Source organism: Hyperolius riggenbachi, chromosome 6, assembly GCF_040937935.1.
Source record: "Hyperolius riggenbachi isolate aHypRig1 chromosome 6, aHypRig1.pri, whole genome shotgun sequence".
In the NCBI taxonomy this organism is placed as follows: Eukaryota; Metazoa; Chordata; class Amphibia; order Anura; family Hyperoliidae; genus Hyperolius; species Hyperolius riggenbachi.
The window spans coordinates 146,629,938-146,648,206 of NC_090651.1; the positions used below are offsets into that span (position 1 = coordinate 146,629,938).

An 18,269-nucleotide genomic window follows, 5' to 3' on the forward strand; every position below is an offset into this window, starting at 1 on the left:
CCATTAACCGTGCAAGAATGGTAGCAATTAAATATTCCACTTGAAAATCAATAGGTGAATTTTGATTGGCTTTTTTAGGCTCCACCCACTTTTCTGAATATTAATCCCAGTCACCAAGTGACCAACTGTGCAAAGTTTGAGAACCCTACCATTAACAGTGTAAGAATGGCTGCAGTTTACATTTTCCCAGTGAAATTTGTATTTGTCTCTGCCCACTTTTTGGTTATGGTGATAAAAAGTATCCTATATGTTATTCCAGGTTATGTACGATGTGTGTGTGCCAAATTTCATTCAAATCAGTTTAGCCATTGTTGCATGACAGAGTAACAAACATCCAAACTTTCACATTTATAATATTAGTGAGATATACTGTATATATACATATAAAGATAACACAAGGTGAAAATAAACTGATGAGATAATCTATATTGATCCTCTGTCTCCTAAAAATGACTTTTTCAGATATCCCAGTTTTTTTTTGTTTGTTTTTTTAAACTACTTTTTAAGTTTTATTGTTTCATTGTCTCTGCTCAATGACACATGCATTGAAGTAGAAGCACTGCCAGAGCTAAAATCTATAAATTATTGACCCTTTTTACCTCTTTCCTGCTCTCAGAAGTAATTTTCTGCCAGGAAAGTGTTTTATGGCTGTAATTCCTCATCAGTGAAGGTTATGCTATAGTCTGACCTGGTCCTGACCCAGACAGAAACTGTCACTTGCATACCTGATGTTTAACTCTTTCAGGCAGAGAAAGAAAAATAGGAACACAGCACAGTTATTTGTATGCTTGGTAACTGTACATACACAAGACATTGTGTATCCTTTAATACAGAACACAAGTAATTAGTATATAGCAAATTACTTGTAGGAAGAAAACATTTGTCAAAGTGGATTCTTCACCCCCATCCTTCTGTCCCTCCCAAATGAAAAATAAAGTCTGTTCGGAAAGCCGTAGAGTGCAGTTTAACCTCCCGTGTGAAAGAGGCCAAAGTTGGGCCAAGATGGAGTAAAGCAAAGTGTGGTTCAGCCCCTTCCTGCCATCCTCAGAATGGAGATTTGGAGACAAAGCAAAGAAGAAAAGATTATTTATATATATTTTTGATATAGACATTGAAACTGGAAGCATGAGTAGTCTTCTCTGGGTTTAGCAATACATGTTCTGCTACCCGCTAAGGCCCCCAGTAATCTCTTTAGCAATCCACATATTCTTCCTCTTTGCTCCATTGAGAAAACCACAAGTGCCCTCTTTGGTAGCAGCACTGACTGAAAGAACTGATACTTTCTTACAGTCCAGAGAAAACGTACCATGCCAAGCCAGGGCTGGAGCCTAAGCAGATGTATATCCAATTTCTTTTTATTGCATATACATTGTGGTAATACAGAACTGTGTGACCAGCACAACGTTTCGGGCCAACCGCCCTTTGTCAAGACCAGCACTTGACGAAGGGTGGTTGACCCGAAATGTTGTGCTGGTCTGTCCCCATCCTTTAAAGATACTAATGTTTAATGAGTTATTCAGAGCTCTCATTGGTGTTTTTGTTTGTGTCACTTATTAGAGCATCTGCAGCGCATGTCGAAGGTCTAAACATAGCATAACCATAAAAGTTTATGGTAAACTCTGACAAAAATGACCTGCTACTGTACTTCCATAGTTCAGTCACATTATGTAATTGTTTTCTTTTCAATCCCACTGTAATAACGTTTTATACTGCTAAATGTAAAGCCTACCTGAAATGAGTGGGATATGAAGGCTGACATAATTATTTTCTTTGCAAATTGCCTGGCTATCCAGCCGAGATTCTGTCTCTCATACATATAGCCATAGACCGTGAACCGACCCTGAACAAGCATGCAGATCAGTTCTTTTCTTACAAAAATCTGACAAAATTAGCTACATTCTTGTTTCAGGTATGTGATTCAGACTCTACTGATGCCAGAATGTTCAGCAGGACAGCCAGGGAACTGGCTTTGTTTAAAAGGAAAGAAATATGGTAGACTCCATATCCCTCTCACTTCAGGTACCCTTTAAACAAAATATTACACTATATGCATACAGTGGGTTGCAAAAGTATCCGGCCCCCTTGAAGTTTTCCACATTTTGTCACATTACTGCCACAAACATGAATCAATTTTATTGGAATTCCACATGAAAGACCAACACAAAGTGGTGTACACATGAGAAGTGGAACGAAAATCATACATGATTCCAAACATGTTTTACAAATAAATAACTGCAAAGTGGTGTGTGCATAATTATTCGGCCCCCTTTGATCTGAGTGCAGTCAGTTGCCTATAGACATTGCCTGATGAGTGCTAATGACTAAATAGAGTGCACCTGTGTGTAATCTAATGTCAGTACAAATGCAGCTGCTCTGTGAGGGCCTCAGAGGTTGTCAAAGAGAATATTGGGAGCAACAACACCATGAAGTCCAAAGAACACACAAGACAGGTCAGGGATAAAGTTATTGAGAAATTTAAAGCAGGCTTAGGCTACAAAAAGATTTCCAAAGCCTTGAACACCCCACGGAGCACTGTTCAAGCGATCATTCAGAAATGGAAGGAGTATGGCACAACTGTAAACCTACCAAGACAAGGCCATCCACCTAAACTCACAGGCCGAACAAGGAAAGCGCTGATCAGAAATGCAGTCAAGTGGCCCATGGTGACTCTGGACGAGCTGCAGAGATCTACAGCTCAGGTGGGGGAATCTGTCCATAGGACAACTATTAGTCATGCACTGTACAAAGTTGGCCTTTATGGAAGAGTGGCAAGAAGAAAGGCATTGTTAACAGAAAGCATAAGAAGTCCCGTTTGCAGTTTGCCACAAGCCATGTGGGGGACACAGCAACCATGTGGAAGAAGGTGCTCAGGTCAGATGGAATGGAACTTTTTGGTCAAAATGCAAAACGCTATGTGTGGCGGAAAACTAACACTGCACATCACTCTGAACACACCATCCCCACTGTCAAATATAGTGGTGGCAGTATCATGCACTGGGGGTGCTTCTCTTCAGCAGGGACAGGGAAGCTGGTCAGAGTTGATGGGAAGATGGATGGAGCCAAATACAGAGCAAACTTGGAAGAAAACATCTTGGAGTCTGCAAAAGACTTAATACTGGGGCGGAAGTTCACCTTCCAGCAGGACAATGACCCTAAACATAAAGCCAGGGCAACAATGGAATGGTTAAAAACAAAACATATTAATGTGTTAGAATGGCCCAGTCAAAGTCCAGATCTAAATCCAATCGAGAATATGTGGCAAGATCTTAAAACTGCTGTTAACAAACGCTGTCCATCTAATCTGACTGAGCTGGAGCTGTTTTGCAACGAAGAATGGGCAAAGCTGGTAGAGACATACCCTAAAAGACTGTCAGCTGTAATTGCAGCAAAAGGTGGTTCTACAAAGTATTGACTCGTGGGGGCCAAATACCCCACTTTGCAGTTATTTATTTGTAAAAAATGTTTGGAATGATGTATGATTTTTGTTTCACTTCTCTCGTGTACACCACTTTGTATTGGTCTTTCACATGGAATTCCAATAAAATTGATTCATGTTTGTGGCAGTAATGTGACAAAATGTGGAAAACTTCAAGGGGGCCGAATACTTTTGCAACCCACTGTATATATAACATTAGAATGCACTGAGACAAATACAGTGACGTACGCAAAACTTGGATTATAAAATGGCATATTCCAGCCATGGGCTGTTGTAGCTTACCTGAGCAGCATCTGACAAATTTTGCATGAAGTCACATTAACGAACGTATGCATCTTAAAGTTGTGATTATTCGCCAAAGCACTATCCGGCCGAATGTTTGACCTATAAAGGAAGGCAGGATGAATTATGGATTAATAAAATTGAACTACTACTAAGTGTCAAACTTATGTAATTCTGTCTATTATGACCATGTACCATGTCTATGTGTATAATAGTCAGTACTTGTAGAAGACATTAGAAAATAAGCGATGGCCAAAAAGAATATTCTTAGGCTGACTATATACATTGATTTTCATGACTGATTTGAGCACTTTGGTAAAATCTGTCAAAAATAACCCCCAGTATGTCCAATAGATCAAATTTTGATCAATGTATCAACTGATATTGGAAAGTGAGTACAGGTGAGCTGTGTGAAAGGAAAGGCATTTACATGATTTATAGCAGGGGTCCCCAATCTTTTTCGGTTAAGGGCCGGGTTAGCATAACTCAAACTAATGGGGGGCCGGAGTATACATGATATGATGTAGAAAACATAACATTGAACCTAGGTAGTGTAAACTATTACCTGTTTACACGTGCAGCCCTTTTGTCTCCCATTTAACCAAAGCAGATATTATGCTCCCAATACAGCATGTGCATATAGTAAAAAACATATTTTAGCCAGACAGTGAAGCAAACTCAGGGAGCAACCTGTCATTCAGTTGGACAGCAGTGTCTCCTGATGTGGAATTGGATTGGAAGGCAGCAAATGACTGCTCGCTGACTTCTCTGTGGATTGATGGTACCAGCACTGCTATTCTATATGCGAGACACCAATATTTAAAAATGCAATTAACGCATCTATATGTAATACATTTTGTGAGTGGGGGGGCCGGTGAAAAAGCCTCAGGGGGTCGCATTTGGCCCACGGGCCTTAGTTTGAGGACCACTGATTTATAGCATATTGAGCAGTAGAGTAGTAAGGGTATGTGAAGTTGCTGGGTCTGAATGCACTGCCCATACAACTCTATGGGTATGTGCACACTATGTACATTTCTGCCCACTGCCGTTGCTGGATCTGAATGCACTGCTACAATTGTATGGGTATGTTCACATTTCGGCATTACAACAGACCACATTATCCTAATGCACATTCTGCAGTGTGATTGTAGATCATGTGAGTGTAAATGAGGATGTTACCATAGCAATATTCATGCTATGGAAAGTATCATGAATGTGTTACAGCACATTCTTTACACAGTGCCCTTAATGTAAACTTAGCCTTAGGATTTCATCGATACGCTATATATTTCTGGTGAAATCTCAGACTGAGTGTGCAAATTGGTAGGGAATTGATCACTACCTAATTGATTTCCATTTGGGGAGTGATAGATTGTATGATGTAATTAGTTCTTCATCGACCTGCGTATAGACAGCTTTCAACCAATGTTTTTCAACTGGTAAAAAAGTAAATTCAGTAACTGATGTGTTTTTTCCTCATATTTCCCTTCTACTCGTTGGCTGCAACAAGCCTCCAGCCTCTGTTTTCTTTTCATTGTGGATTCTGATGAAAGGCTTGTACAACAAAATACAGACAGAGCACTGAACAGGGAAACTCTGAAAGCGGCCATTATAAATAGAAAAACTGTAGCTATCCAGCTGATGTCATACTTGCACACTATATATACAGTAAGTGTATTTAGAAAACACAACATGTACATTAGAAAAAGACATACTGGAAAGGAAAAGGAAAAATGTAGGTAGATTCATAAAAAATGTACAGGTTTGTAGAAGGGGAGGAAGAAAGCATTCGGCAAACTGTGTTTTTATTTATGACGATTGTATTCTCCACAACATTATCCCTTAGCTGTATAAAAAGGTGTACCCCACATTAAAAGCCAACATATTGCAAAGAAACCCCTGGCATACATAGGCATACATAATCTTCAAAGCTCTACACAAATATGTTTTGCAGTATCCTAAATATCTATACCAACAACACGAAGACAAGGCCCATATTCAATTCACCTTTTCTCTGAAGTTTGCTCCTGGGTGATATTTTCACACCTTATAAATAAAATGCATTTCAAGCCACCAGCAAACAGGAAAATACTCAGAATCATTTTGGCAGTACCTTTTCACTTACTTTTTGGCAGTTTTTCAGGTACAGAAACGTTATTTTATTTAAAACAGAAGATGAAAAATTATCTCCTCAGAAAAAACTTAGGAGAAAATGTGAAATGAAAAAGGGCCATTATGTTTTAAAATGGCAAACAAAAAAACCCAAATGTTTTTAATAAGATTTATTGCCTGTTAAAACATGAAAGTGTGACTGCTTTCACAAATAAATCCATAAATCATATCTAATGCTACACAAATCATTTTGCAAAGCTATCATAAACTATATTTCTATTTTATTCTGTAGTGATTACAACGGTCTAAAACCTCATACACAGGCCTGTCCAAAGTCAGCCATGGTGGCCAACAACAACAGCCTCAGCCGATAGTCAGGTGTGTGTATAGAGGCCCCAGACCACTGACGGGCAAGGAGGGGCAATTTATTTGAAGACATCGCTCCCCCGCCCACCACGAAATGTCAAGCATGTGCTGATTCGCCCCCCTCGCATAGCAACATAATGTGTTGCCAGCTACAAAGCTGAAACTCGTCTGTCTACAGTGATGTCGTCCATCAGTTATTAGGTGTGTGCGCACCTTAATACAGATAAGAGAATCAAATCAAACTTGCTGTTAATGATAGCAGCGGTATACAGATCTGAACTCTGTGGGAATGTCATGGACATACTGGTGGGGATACTGGGCATTCCCTATTCTTCTTTATATCCTACTTACTCCTGCTCATTACTTTCTTTCAGCAAATTAGTCCTGTGCGTTATATACCGCAGAGCACCGCAGGTAAGTCAAAACAGCCCTTGAAATGTATATGTTATGGCCAGAACCCAAAGTCTGGCCACTTTGGGATCTGGCCGGCCAAAACGCGACGCGGCCGTGCCCCTGCGGCCCATGTTGGAAATGAAATGATTCCCGTAAGTTTCATGTATTTTCTGGCTGTCTCGCTGCGGCCAAATGTATCAAAAGTTAGTTAATTCAATTAAATTAAGCCGGTGGCAATGCAACAGATGAAGCCGCCGGCTTTGGCTCTGCCTCCTCTCCTCCCCCTGCCTCTCTCCTATAGAACACTGGCAGCCAGGGGACACACGTGTCCCCAGAGTCATTCGTCGCAAGAAACAAGCAGAGCGGGGAGGCTGCACACATTGCTTCTGCCAGCAACCGCTCTGCAAGAACGAACGGAAGGATTCCCTGCCGCGGCGAATTACTCTGGGGACAAGCGTGTCCCCCGGCTGCCAGTATTGTATAGGAGAGAGGCAGGGGAGGAGAGGAGGCAGAGCCGAAGCTGGTGCTCCAATAATCTAACCTACACCGTCGAAGTAACCTACACCCCATAGACTTTACTACCCCCCCCCCCCCCTCCCTAACCCTTAACTATACGTTTGATAGTGAATGTAGGCTCATTCGACGGGTAGGTTATTTCGTCGGCACACCCCAGCAGCTTCATCTGTTATATTGCCGCCGGCTTAATTAAATTAAATTAACTAACTTTTGATACATTTGGCCGCAGCAAGATGGCCAGAAAATACATGAAACTTATGGGAATCATTTCATTTCTAACATTGGCCGCAGGGGCATGGCCACGTCGCGTTTTGGCAGGCCAGATCCCGAAGTGACCAGACTTCGGGTTCTGGCCGTAACATCTTCTATATATATAATAGAGTAAGTGCCTCAACCTTCAAGCAAGAAGAAGAAGTAGCGTCCTGCCCCCAGGGCCGGTCCAAGAAAGAAGAAGGGGCCGGTCCAAGCAAGAAGAATAAGTAGCGCCCTGCCCCCAGGGGCGGTCCTAGACTTGCTGCCGAGCTGGAGGGGGTAGCGGGCAGGAAAGGGGTATTGGGCACAGCGGAAAGGAGGGGGGTCGGACCCCCCCCTCACCTGGGTCCCCCATCTGCGCTCCCCCTCAAGCTTAAGTTCAGCAGCAGCCGCCGCTATTATGGGGACCCAGGTGAGGGAGGGGGGCGGGTCCTGCTGAGCTTAAAGAAATACTGTAGGGGGTCGGGGGAAAATGAGTTGAACTTACCAGGGGCTTCTAATGGTCCCTCGCAGACATCCTGTGCCCACGCAGCCACTCACCGATGCTCCGGCCCCGCTTCCAGGTCACCTCTGGAATTTCAGACTTTAAAGTCTGAAAACCACTGCGCCTGCGTTGCCGTGTCCTCGCTCCCGCTGATGTCACCAGGAGTGTACTGCGCAGGCACAGACCATACTGGGCTTGTGCAGTACTCTCCTGGTGACATCAGCGGGAGCGAGGACATGGCAACGCAGGCACAGTGGTTTTCAGACTTTAAAGTCTGAAATTCCAGAAGTGAACAGGAGGCGGGGCCAAAACATCGGTGAGTGGCTGCACGGGCACAGGATGTCTGCAAGGGACCATTAGAAGCACCGGGTAAGTTCAACTCATTTTCTCCCGACCCCCCTACAGTATTCCTTTAAGCTGGAGGGGGAGCGCACATGGGGTAACAGGTGAGGGAGGGGGGGTCCTGCTGAGCTTAAGCTGGAGGGGGAGCGCACATGGGGGACCCAGGTGAGGGAAAGGGGGGGGTCCTGCTGAGCTTAAGCTGGAGGGGAGCGCACATGGGGGACCCAGGTGAGGGGGGGGGGTCCGACCCCCCTCCCCGCCGCTGTGCCCAATACCCCCTTCCTGCCCGCTACCCCCTTATGCGGCGTATGCTACGCTGCGGGTCAGCTAGTATATATTAATAGATGATCTGGCAAGGACTGATCTTTGTTAGTAGAAGTAGGGTTACACCTTAAATTTTCCTCCCAAATGTACAGTGACCATAGATGGCTAGGTCTCTTACAAATAATACAAAATGTGTATTTCTTTGAACAGATCATAACATCTTCACTTTACCTGAGCTGACAGATACTGACAATGCACGTGCCTTGAAATCTCGGCAGCCTTTTTTCCACACAGTGAGATATGATTATATCATCATCACCTGCTGGCAAAGTCCTACACAGTCCGCTCCTATCCTGCCTACCATAAACAAGGCTTTGGGCACAGCATTTGTAAGGATGGATATGTGAGAAGACTCCCTTATTTGTCAGGTAGAGGTTCCTCTGCACTCCAATGGGCTCAATTCACAAAGCGGTGCTAACCCAGTTAGAGACTTTAGGCATGATAGCCATTACACCATGCTGGTGAAAATTCAGTTTAGGCGTGATAAGTTTAGGCATGATAAGTTTAGGCATGCTAAGTTTAGATAAGTTTAGATCGCACGCAAAGTCCCGCACGCAAAGCAGCGCCATTAAACTCTATGCAAAGTGCACCAGACTTTGCTAGTGCAAAAGCTGTGCATTGCGGTGCTAACCCAGTTGGTGTTTAAACTTATCATGCCTAAACTTATCACACCTAAATTTATCACACCTAAACTTATCATGCCTAAACTGAGTTTAGGCATGATAAAGGGCTTTTCACCAGCGTGCTAACTGTTAGCACCGCTTTGTGAATCAGGCCCAATATGTTTCCATCAGAACACTGATATTGTAGTTTACAAATATGTAGTGTTTCAAGAATATACTGGATATTTCCATCTTTTGAGCAACACTAAAATATACCAAAAGAAAATTCCATCTAGCATTAAATAAAAAGTATTCTCCAAGTCCTATCGGTTTTGGCAACTGATTTTTAGACACTTATTTTTTTTCATTATTTATAATCTGATTTGAAAGGGGCTTTTTCTGCCCCTGTAAAGTGTGTTCTTTGTGGAAAGTACTGCTAAGCAATGCTAAGAATCTACTGAGTTGTGCTCCTGGCCACAAAGAGTTTTTCTGTCAGTAGAATTTTTTCTGCACAGCCTAATCTGCTTTTAAGATATTTCAGCTCCGTTTTTCTGATTTTATTTTTTTGTGCACCATTTGTCCCAATTTTTCAGGATTACGATTTTTCATGCATACCCACAAAGTTAATTTACATGAAATTGTATGTTATAAACTTCAAAATCACATGCAGCTGAATGAAATTTTTCTGTGTTTACAATGACTTACATTGAATGTGATTCCCATATTTCACACACAAAAATGCAGCACTGCTGTATGTTTCAATAACGCAGAAAAATCGGATCCCAAAATAAAAACCACACTACACAGTCAAATGCAAAGCCAGTGACTGTATTAGATGTGCAGCAAATACGATTCTGCAAAAACACAATCCACATGCATATATGTGTGAATGGCCCCTTACAATGTTGTAAACAAAAACATGTTTAATAAAAGCACAGATACGGTTTCCTACCGGGAAATTAGTTTTTCATATACCATCCAACCATATGAAAGAATCCTACAAGTCACTTAAAGCAATCCTGAAGCAAAAATAAACTCATGAGATAATGAATTGTATGTGTAGTACAGCTAAGAAATACAACATTAATAACAAAGAAAAAAGTCCCGTATTGTTTTACAGCACAGGAAGAGTTAGGAAACTTCAGTTATCTATGGAAAAGAGCTTCACTGAGCTCTCAGACCCAACTTGGGTTGAAGACTGTCCTGTTTTCTGAAGCACCTGAACAAACAAGAAACAGTGAGAGACAGCTTGAAATAAGGTTTTACTGCAGGAAAGTTCAAAGGGTCATTATCTCTGATCTGTTTTATAGTTTAAAATATAGAGTGTGGTTTGTAAACTGCAAATAGAATGATGCAATGTTATAAAAAAAAGCTATATGTCTTTTCTTTGCTACTAATGTTCTATTCACTATCCATACTACACATACAATTAAGTATATTATATATTTTTACTGGTTTCACTGGTTTCCACGTGATTACCTTTTAACCCCTCACTTCTGATCACTAATACTATCCATTCTACATCTAAATACAATAAGTCATCAGTAGGGAGTGGTGAGAAGTGATCACATGGGAGTCAGCAAGTTTAGCTGTGAGCTAACTGTTCAGTAAGTAAACTACAAGATTTTCATTTGCTGCGTAAAACAGCAGTGAGGTGGTTAGAATGAGGCCCAGTGCACACCAAAAACCTCTAGCAGATCCGCAAAATGCTAGAAGTTTTTGAAGCAGATTTAGAGACGTTTTCTAAACATGCCTAGCATTTTTTTGGAGCATTTTTTGTGTAGCAGATTTCAAATATTGTTAAAGTAAAGCTGTTACTGAACAGCTTCTGTAACAAAAACGCCTGGAAAACAGCTCTGATCTAGCGTTTTTCAGAGCTGTTTCCCACTTTCCTATACCTTAACATTGAGGCAGAAACGCCTCAGAAATCTAAAAAATGCTGCAGCCCCTGAGTTTGCGTTTGTGGAAAAAACGAAGCGCTCTGGTGTGCACAAGCCCATTCACTTTCATTAGGTAAGCGGTGGTTTCCCCCATCCCCGCCTCCCCATGTTATTAAACAGTTCTTTCAGGATATAACAAGCAATTCATATGCACAGACCCACCACGCGACAATTTTAATAAATTCCATGCAGGATTAAGGCTGGAAGGCTAAAGGATTACTTCTGTTTTTCAGTGATCTCCGATCCTGATAAATTTTAGTAAATGAGGTTTTAACTCTCTATCCAATGAACACATTTAGCTTTGAGGGTCATGTGCCCAGAATATGTTAACACGTTAATACGTTAATGTTTGATATGACGACTGCTTCCCACAACACTTCTACCTTGTCCCCTGAATATCTCTACATTTTATTTTCCTACCAGCTCGCAGCTTTGAGACCCATGCAGAATTATGTAACGTGCACAGCAGTAGTGAAATGTCATTCCCTGCCTTCTAAATGTGAAAATGTCAGTCTGAAAGATGCCATGATAAAGGACAAAGAGAAGAATGTAACCAGACAGGAGCAGGTGCAGACAGATAAAGAGATTTCAGCTATTTTCTGCAAAGTAATACATTAACCTCTTCGTGTTATAACATCTGTAAAGCTCAAATCCACAATGGCTGCGACAATCTCTAAAGAATGTTCAAACTGGGACTCTGATCACAAGACAGCTTTAACTTCTACTGCAGGTTACTTAAGATTGTTTAGTGTAACAGGTTATCAGGAGACATCCGCAATACTTAAAGTGTGCCGAGTGAAAGCTCAGTGATCTTCACTTCACAAGCAGGGTAATCCTACAGGAATAAGTGCTTCTCTATAGGAATTAAAGTGTACCTGAGGTGAGAGTGATATGGAGGCTGACATATGAATTTGCAATTTGCAATTTCAAATTGCAATTTGAAAGCAATACCAGTTGCCTGGCTGTCCTGCTGATCCTCTGCCTCTAATACTTTCAACTATCGATACTGAACAAGCATGCAGTAGATAAGGTGTTTCTGACAATATTGTCAGATCAGACAAGATTAGCTACATGCTTGTTTCTGGTATTATTCAGACAGTACAGCAGCCAAATAGATCAGCAGGGCTGCCAGGCACTGGTATAGTTTAAAAGAAAATAAATATGGCAGCCTCCATATCACTCTCATCTCCAAGTTTACTTTAAGTCAAGTCACTGGGAGTGATCTATCCAGCATGAATAAGAGAAGTATAGGGCAGGTAAGAGCAAACCCCACTGAAGATTTCTATCTTCACACCAGTCCTCTAGTGTTCTCCTGGCCTTAGCATTTTCCTAAAATGCACATTATTGGTTATGTTCAATCATGCCACCGTTCCATGTTGCTGAAAATTGAAAAAAAAAAAAAAAAACAACAACAAGGCATGGAAACCACACACACACACACACACACACACACACACACACACACACGCACGCACGCACGCACGCACGCACACACACACACACACACACACACTTCCTGTAAGCAGATAAGGAGGAGAATAGGATGTTAACATCAGATTACTAATTAGTAATACCTAAAACTACACTAATATACCTAAGTGGGCACATTCAAAAAGGGTGCTGCGGTAATTTGGGAGCTAGAGGAAGCTGCTAGTGAAATATCGGTAAGATTACCAATATTCCACTACTTCATTTCAATACTTCATTCCAATAGTGTAATATCTGTAATATTTACTGTCAGAGCCATACTGTACTCATACAAGCACTCTCTCTACCAATGCCTAATCCTATCTGATCACCCTGCAACAAAATTTGCCAACATTTACACCTAACCCTAACATACTCTCACATGATCCCTTCCTCTACAGATGCCTAACCGACCCGTCAGCTGCAAAATGCTTAACCCCTCCCCCCACCGCAATACCCACTGATATCTGCTGCTAGGAGCTGCCGGGGAACTTTGGGTGCTGCAATAGGCGCCCACATGGTTATACGCTGTAACTGGAAATTTGAGAAGCTCCGGATAAAATGCTGGGGCTACCCTATATACAAACTGCGGCTATACATGCTTTATACAGTATGGGCTAATTTCCACTATATCCATGTACGCAATGTTTCCCCATATGCAAGCCCTATGGGGAAACGTTGACTAATCAGACACCAGCATGTGGTCCGAACCGCTTGCTGGTGCGATTCTGGAGGGCATGCTGCAGTTTTCTGTAGCACGCATCCAAATCCCTATGATTCGGCAGCAGCTTCACAGCAGTATGTGTGCCACATCCAATTCAGTAATGGACACGGCACCCAGTGGAAACAGCGTCTTTGAGTGAATTTTTAAAAAAAACAATGCTGATTTTAAACTAACAAACTTTTGGGGTATAAATTTGGTTATCTGCTTTGTGGAAGGCAAGTAATTTTTTTCCAACACTTTTCACTTCATAAAGATTGCAGCGGGACATAGCTTTACATACACTTTGCTCACTGTGCATCTAAACAGTTTATCTGTATAAACAACTAGCCACAAGTATAAACACAATGAGATCACTGAGCTGTCATACCTCTCAGGAAGAAGAAACATGCTGTCACCTTGAGTAGACTGTACATTGGCATGAAGAGCGCAAATCAGAAAAACAAAAGGCCTAATAATGATGCTGGAGGAAAGAGACATACAAGCACCTGTATCCAAAGCAAAACAAGTCCTACATTGACATGCATGAAAGGCTGCTCAGAGAGGAAGAAGCCACTCCTTCAAAGCCACCATAAACATGCCAAAACTGAAGGTTTCAAAGGCACCTGGGGAAAACGGTCTTTCTTTCTGGGAAAAAATATTTTTCAGTAAAAATGTCATCTAGTCTAATTAATCCAACATTGAACTGCATAATCATAATGACCATTGTTCTGTTTGGCTTGCAAGCTAAAGAACACCGTTCCAACCCAACTGCCAAACCTGAGGGTGGGAACATCATGTTGTGGTGGTACTTTTGCTGCAGGACTTGTTCACTCCACAAAACAGATGTCATAATGAAAAAGGAAAATGATGTCGATATACTGCAAAAATGTTTCAAGAGCTCAGCAAAGAAGCTGAAAGTGTCAATGACTCAAAACAAACCATAAAAATTGCAGCAAAATTGCTTAACCACCTTACGATGGCATAACGCTGTTGGGCAGTCACAAGGCGGCAGCCCCAGGATCAGCTAACGCAGATTGGCGTCAAGTACTGGAGGCGGTTATTAGTAGGGAACGCTCATGTGCGATTGTTCCTTGCCGAGACGGGGAATTGTACGGCTCTGCAGCAAGCTGTTAAAGCTGCAGAGCACTGAATTGTAAAACATTGCCTGGTCACTAGGGGAGTGTAAGCATGTGGTCCTCGACTGATTAAAGACAAGGTCAAGATACTGGAATAGCCTTCATAAAGCCTATAACTATAAATTAGTGGGAAAAGCTGAAAAAGCATGTGTGAACAATCTGTCCAAGCTACACTAATCCTGTCCAGAATAATGGACGAAACTTTCGGAAATTTGTAGTAAGAAGTTTGTAGAAGGCTGCATAAAACTTATTGCTTAAAGGGATACTGTAGGGGGGGTCGGGGGAAAATGAGTTGAACTTACCCAGGGCTTCTAATGGCCCCCCGCAGACATCCTGTACCCACGCAGCCACTCACCGATGCTCCGGCCCCGCCTCCGGTTCACTTCTGGAATTTCAGACTTTAAAGTCTGAAAACCACTGTGCCTGCGCAGCTGCATCCTCGCTCCCGCTGATGTCACCAGGAGTGTATTGCACAAGCCCAGTATGGTCTTTGGTCTGCGCAGTATGCTCCCGGTGCCATCAGCGGGAGCAAGGATATGGCAATGCAGGCGCAGTGGTTTTCTGACTTTAAAGTCAGAAATTCCAGAAGTGAATTGGAGGCGGGGCTGGAGCATTGGTGAGTGGCTGCGCGGGCACAGGATGATGTCTGTGGGGGGCCATTAGAAGCCCCGGATAACTTCAACTCATTCTCCCCCGACCCCCCTACAGTATCCCTTTAAGCAATTTAAAGTCAATGCTACCTGATATAAACAATGTGCATATAAACCTGTAACTCACTGAAATGTTAATATAGTCAACATAAAGTGAAATAGTCTACCTGTGAGGAGTAGTTCTGGGTCCAGGACCGCTAGCCACGATGTGTAAGTGTATATTGTATTAGTACTGCTAACCATAAATAACAGAAGATCTGTGAAGGAGACAAGAAAAGAAAGCACACATCGACAGACTGATGGGGTCGGATGTAGTTCCTGTTATAGGTTATCAGTGTCCTCCAGTACAGCAGGTACCATTAGCTGGTGCTTGGAGGACGGAGAAGCCAGATTAGCTGGTGAGCTGTCTGTTGAATAGGAGCCACACTGGGCTGTGCGTGAGGTAGTTGAGCTTGACCAGTATAAGCTGATCCTCTGGCAATGTTGTGCATGTGGGCAGAGGTAGACAGTGGTGTTAACCGCAAGGAATATGCAGTGATTATATAAAGAAACTTTTATTACGAGTTCCGCAGGGGTCCTTCCCTGCTTTTCAAGAAAAAAGCCCTTTTTTACTTGAACAGTAGGGATGAAGTCTGGATCTCTGTGGGTGACGGTAAGTGAGTGTGTGTGGCCAGCTTAATTCTGATGATATGCAGTCATGGTGTTGGCACACCACAGTTCACATTATGGAAATCTTGCACAGAGTTGCTGAGGGTAACATAAAGAACTGGCAGAAAGTACACTGCCACTAATGAGATAAGTTTTCACAAAGCAGCTAAGAAAACATTAAGCATGCTTGTCTGTGATTGATTACATAAACATGTAAAGATGCTCCCATGATTTAAACAAGTCCTGACAACAAGGGCTAAATAGAGGAGAAAAACAACACTCCCTAACCCTTGCTATTTATATATGGGGCTTGTACACAAAACATTTTTTTCTTTATCCTGATGTGGTGCCAAAGGAGAAAAGGTTATTATTTAAAATATGTCATATCCTTGGTGAACTAAGCCTTATTTTGTGATACAATGCACACTGAGGGTGAACTACTTTGCTTATTGTAGCTGCAATCCCCAATGCCGGAAGCTCTGCTTCCTGTCCTTTAAAGGACACCTGAATTGAAAGGAATTTGGAGGCTGACAAATTTATTTCCTTTTAAACAACACCAGTTGCCTAGCAGCCTTGTTGATCTTTTTGGCTGCAGTTGTGTCTGAATCACACACCTGAAACAAGCATGTGGCAAATCTGGTCGGATTTTGGTCAGAAAAAAAATGATGTGCGTGTTTGCTCAGAATCTAGGGCTAAAAGTATTACAGGCAGAGCATCATCAGGACAGCCAGGCAATGTGCCTTGTTCAAAAGGAATAAAATATCCATATCCCTCTCACTTCAGGGAGCAGCACCCACATATAGAAACAGAGAGTGACTACACTGTTTTGTATACAGCAGCCTCGTGTGGCTGATTAGGGAAACTACATGCACATGCATATTTACTCATTCATCTGCAAAGTGGGACTTTTGAAACATCTTTTTAGCTAAAAATAACCATAATATCACTCTTGCAGCCAACAATGGCATTTTATGAATAAGCTGTGATTCCGGGTCATCCCCACAATTGTGCTGCTGCAGTGAATGAATTTCGAGTAGATTGCAGCAAGTGGGAAAGCTGCCTAAATCAGGGTAATGAAAGATTATACAATGGGCATGTGGGCAAACATGGACTAAATCATTTATAAATTAATATTGTAAAAACAAATAAGCAATTGTATTCATTAAGTTATATACAGTAAGTATCTCTTTAATTCTGCTATTGCAGTTCAACTGCACAACCCACTACCATCCCTGTTGTAGTACAGCAGAAGCTTCCTATAATCCCCATACAGTGATGCTGTAAAGGAGACAGAATTGTGTCCATTACAATAGCTTTCTAGAGATTATTGTCCCCATGCAGACCTCTAGTCTGTACTGAAATCTCTAGCAGACTAGAAGTGCTTGCATAGTTACTTTCATTCATATCATCTTCCCTTGTGCATCTGATTCCCACTGCTGCCACCACTGTCCAGTTAACCTGCCTTTGATGGCACTGCTGCTTGGTGCACTGGTAGGTTGGAGCACCACCAGAAGCATATGAGGTTCCCCATTGGATTTCAACAGACCAATAGGAATCCTCCATCCACCAGGGAAGATTCTCACTGGTGGACCACTCAATAAACCTATGAGAATCCTCTACGGGGAGAGAGGATTCCCATTGGTCTATTGCAATCCAGTAGGGCGTCCCATGCTTCTGCCGTGGCTCTGATCTGTATACCAGCGTTTCACCACTGCAGTGGACTGAGCAACGGTGCCAGCAGCAGAACCAAATCTGAATCCACAGAAAACAGGTGAGTTCTTGGCGAAACATATGTGGCTACCAGTCTGGTGAGAACGGACAATGTCTATTCTCATAGGCTTCCGCTGATTCTGTCGGCATCCGCTTTGTCGGCGATTTGTATCTGCATTTGGAAAATTTGTGCGGGTCGGGACCTTGCGCTGCAATCTGGAAAACGTAACATTTTTCCCTCAGTTGTGGACCGAGCCTACCAGCATGGCACAAAGCACCTCTGCAAGCATGCCAAAATATTTCATGGCAGACAAATTTGCATTGTGTAGTATAAACCAGCCCGAAAGATTATGGTTGGATCATGCTTTGTGCAACACTACTAACACTACTAATATATAATGTCTGGGCAACATTTAAAGATGTACTCATGATAAAATACAACTGTTATCCTGAATAATGATCAATAGAAGTTTAACTATTAAAAATGTACCTTAGATGAACTCAAATGAACGTAATCGTTACATCTGATCCTAATTACCCAATTATGTCAATTACAGCAGTGCCAGAAGTGCTGCTTGCAGAGTCAGCTGTCATTCCCTATGATCTCTATCCTCTATCTGGCTAGTAAGTACCAGCTGATGAAATCTTCAACACAAAATCTTCTGAACTGATCTTGACTACAGCATGGTGCTGACACAGTGCCTGATGGGCAGTAAATCAAGATGTATATAAGGGCAGCTCTAAAATTACCCAGAGATTGCAGACGTTTAATATTTACTAACCAGTTAGTGGACAGAGGGTCTCAGCAATAACAGTTAATAACTCTACAAGCAGTACAACAATAATCTGCATAACTATGCAACTAGTATCATAAAAAAATCATCAACGTAAATTTTTTACTGATAA

The 18,269-nt window shown here is 42.1% G+C and overlaps 1 protein-coding gene across 5 annotated transcripts in view; it reads right to left on the reverse strand.

Annotated features, from left to right (window-relative positions):
* The window catches only part of VAV3 (vav guanine nucleotide exchange factor 3), a 490,967-nt gene that overhangs the window by 101,154 nt on the left and 371,544 nt on the right, over positions 1 to 18,269 (reverse strand). For all 5 annotated transcript variants that reach the window (XM_068240048.1, XM_068240046.1, XM_068240044.1 and 2 more), the window contains one exon: positions 3,719 to 3,820. In XM_068240048.1, the coding sequence (XP_068096149.1) occupies positions 3,719 to 3,820 (102 nt within the window). The remainder of the gene's footprint in view (positions 1 to 3,718; positions 3,821 to 18,269) is intronic.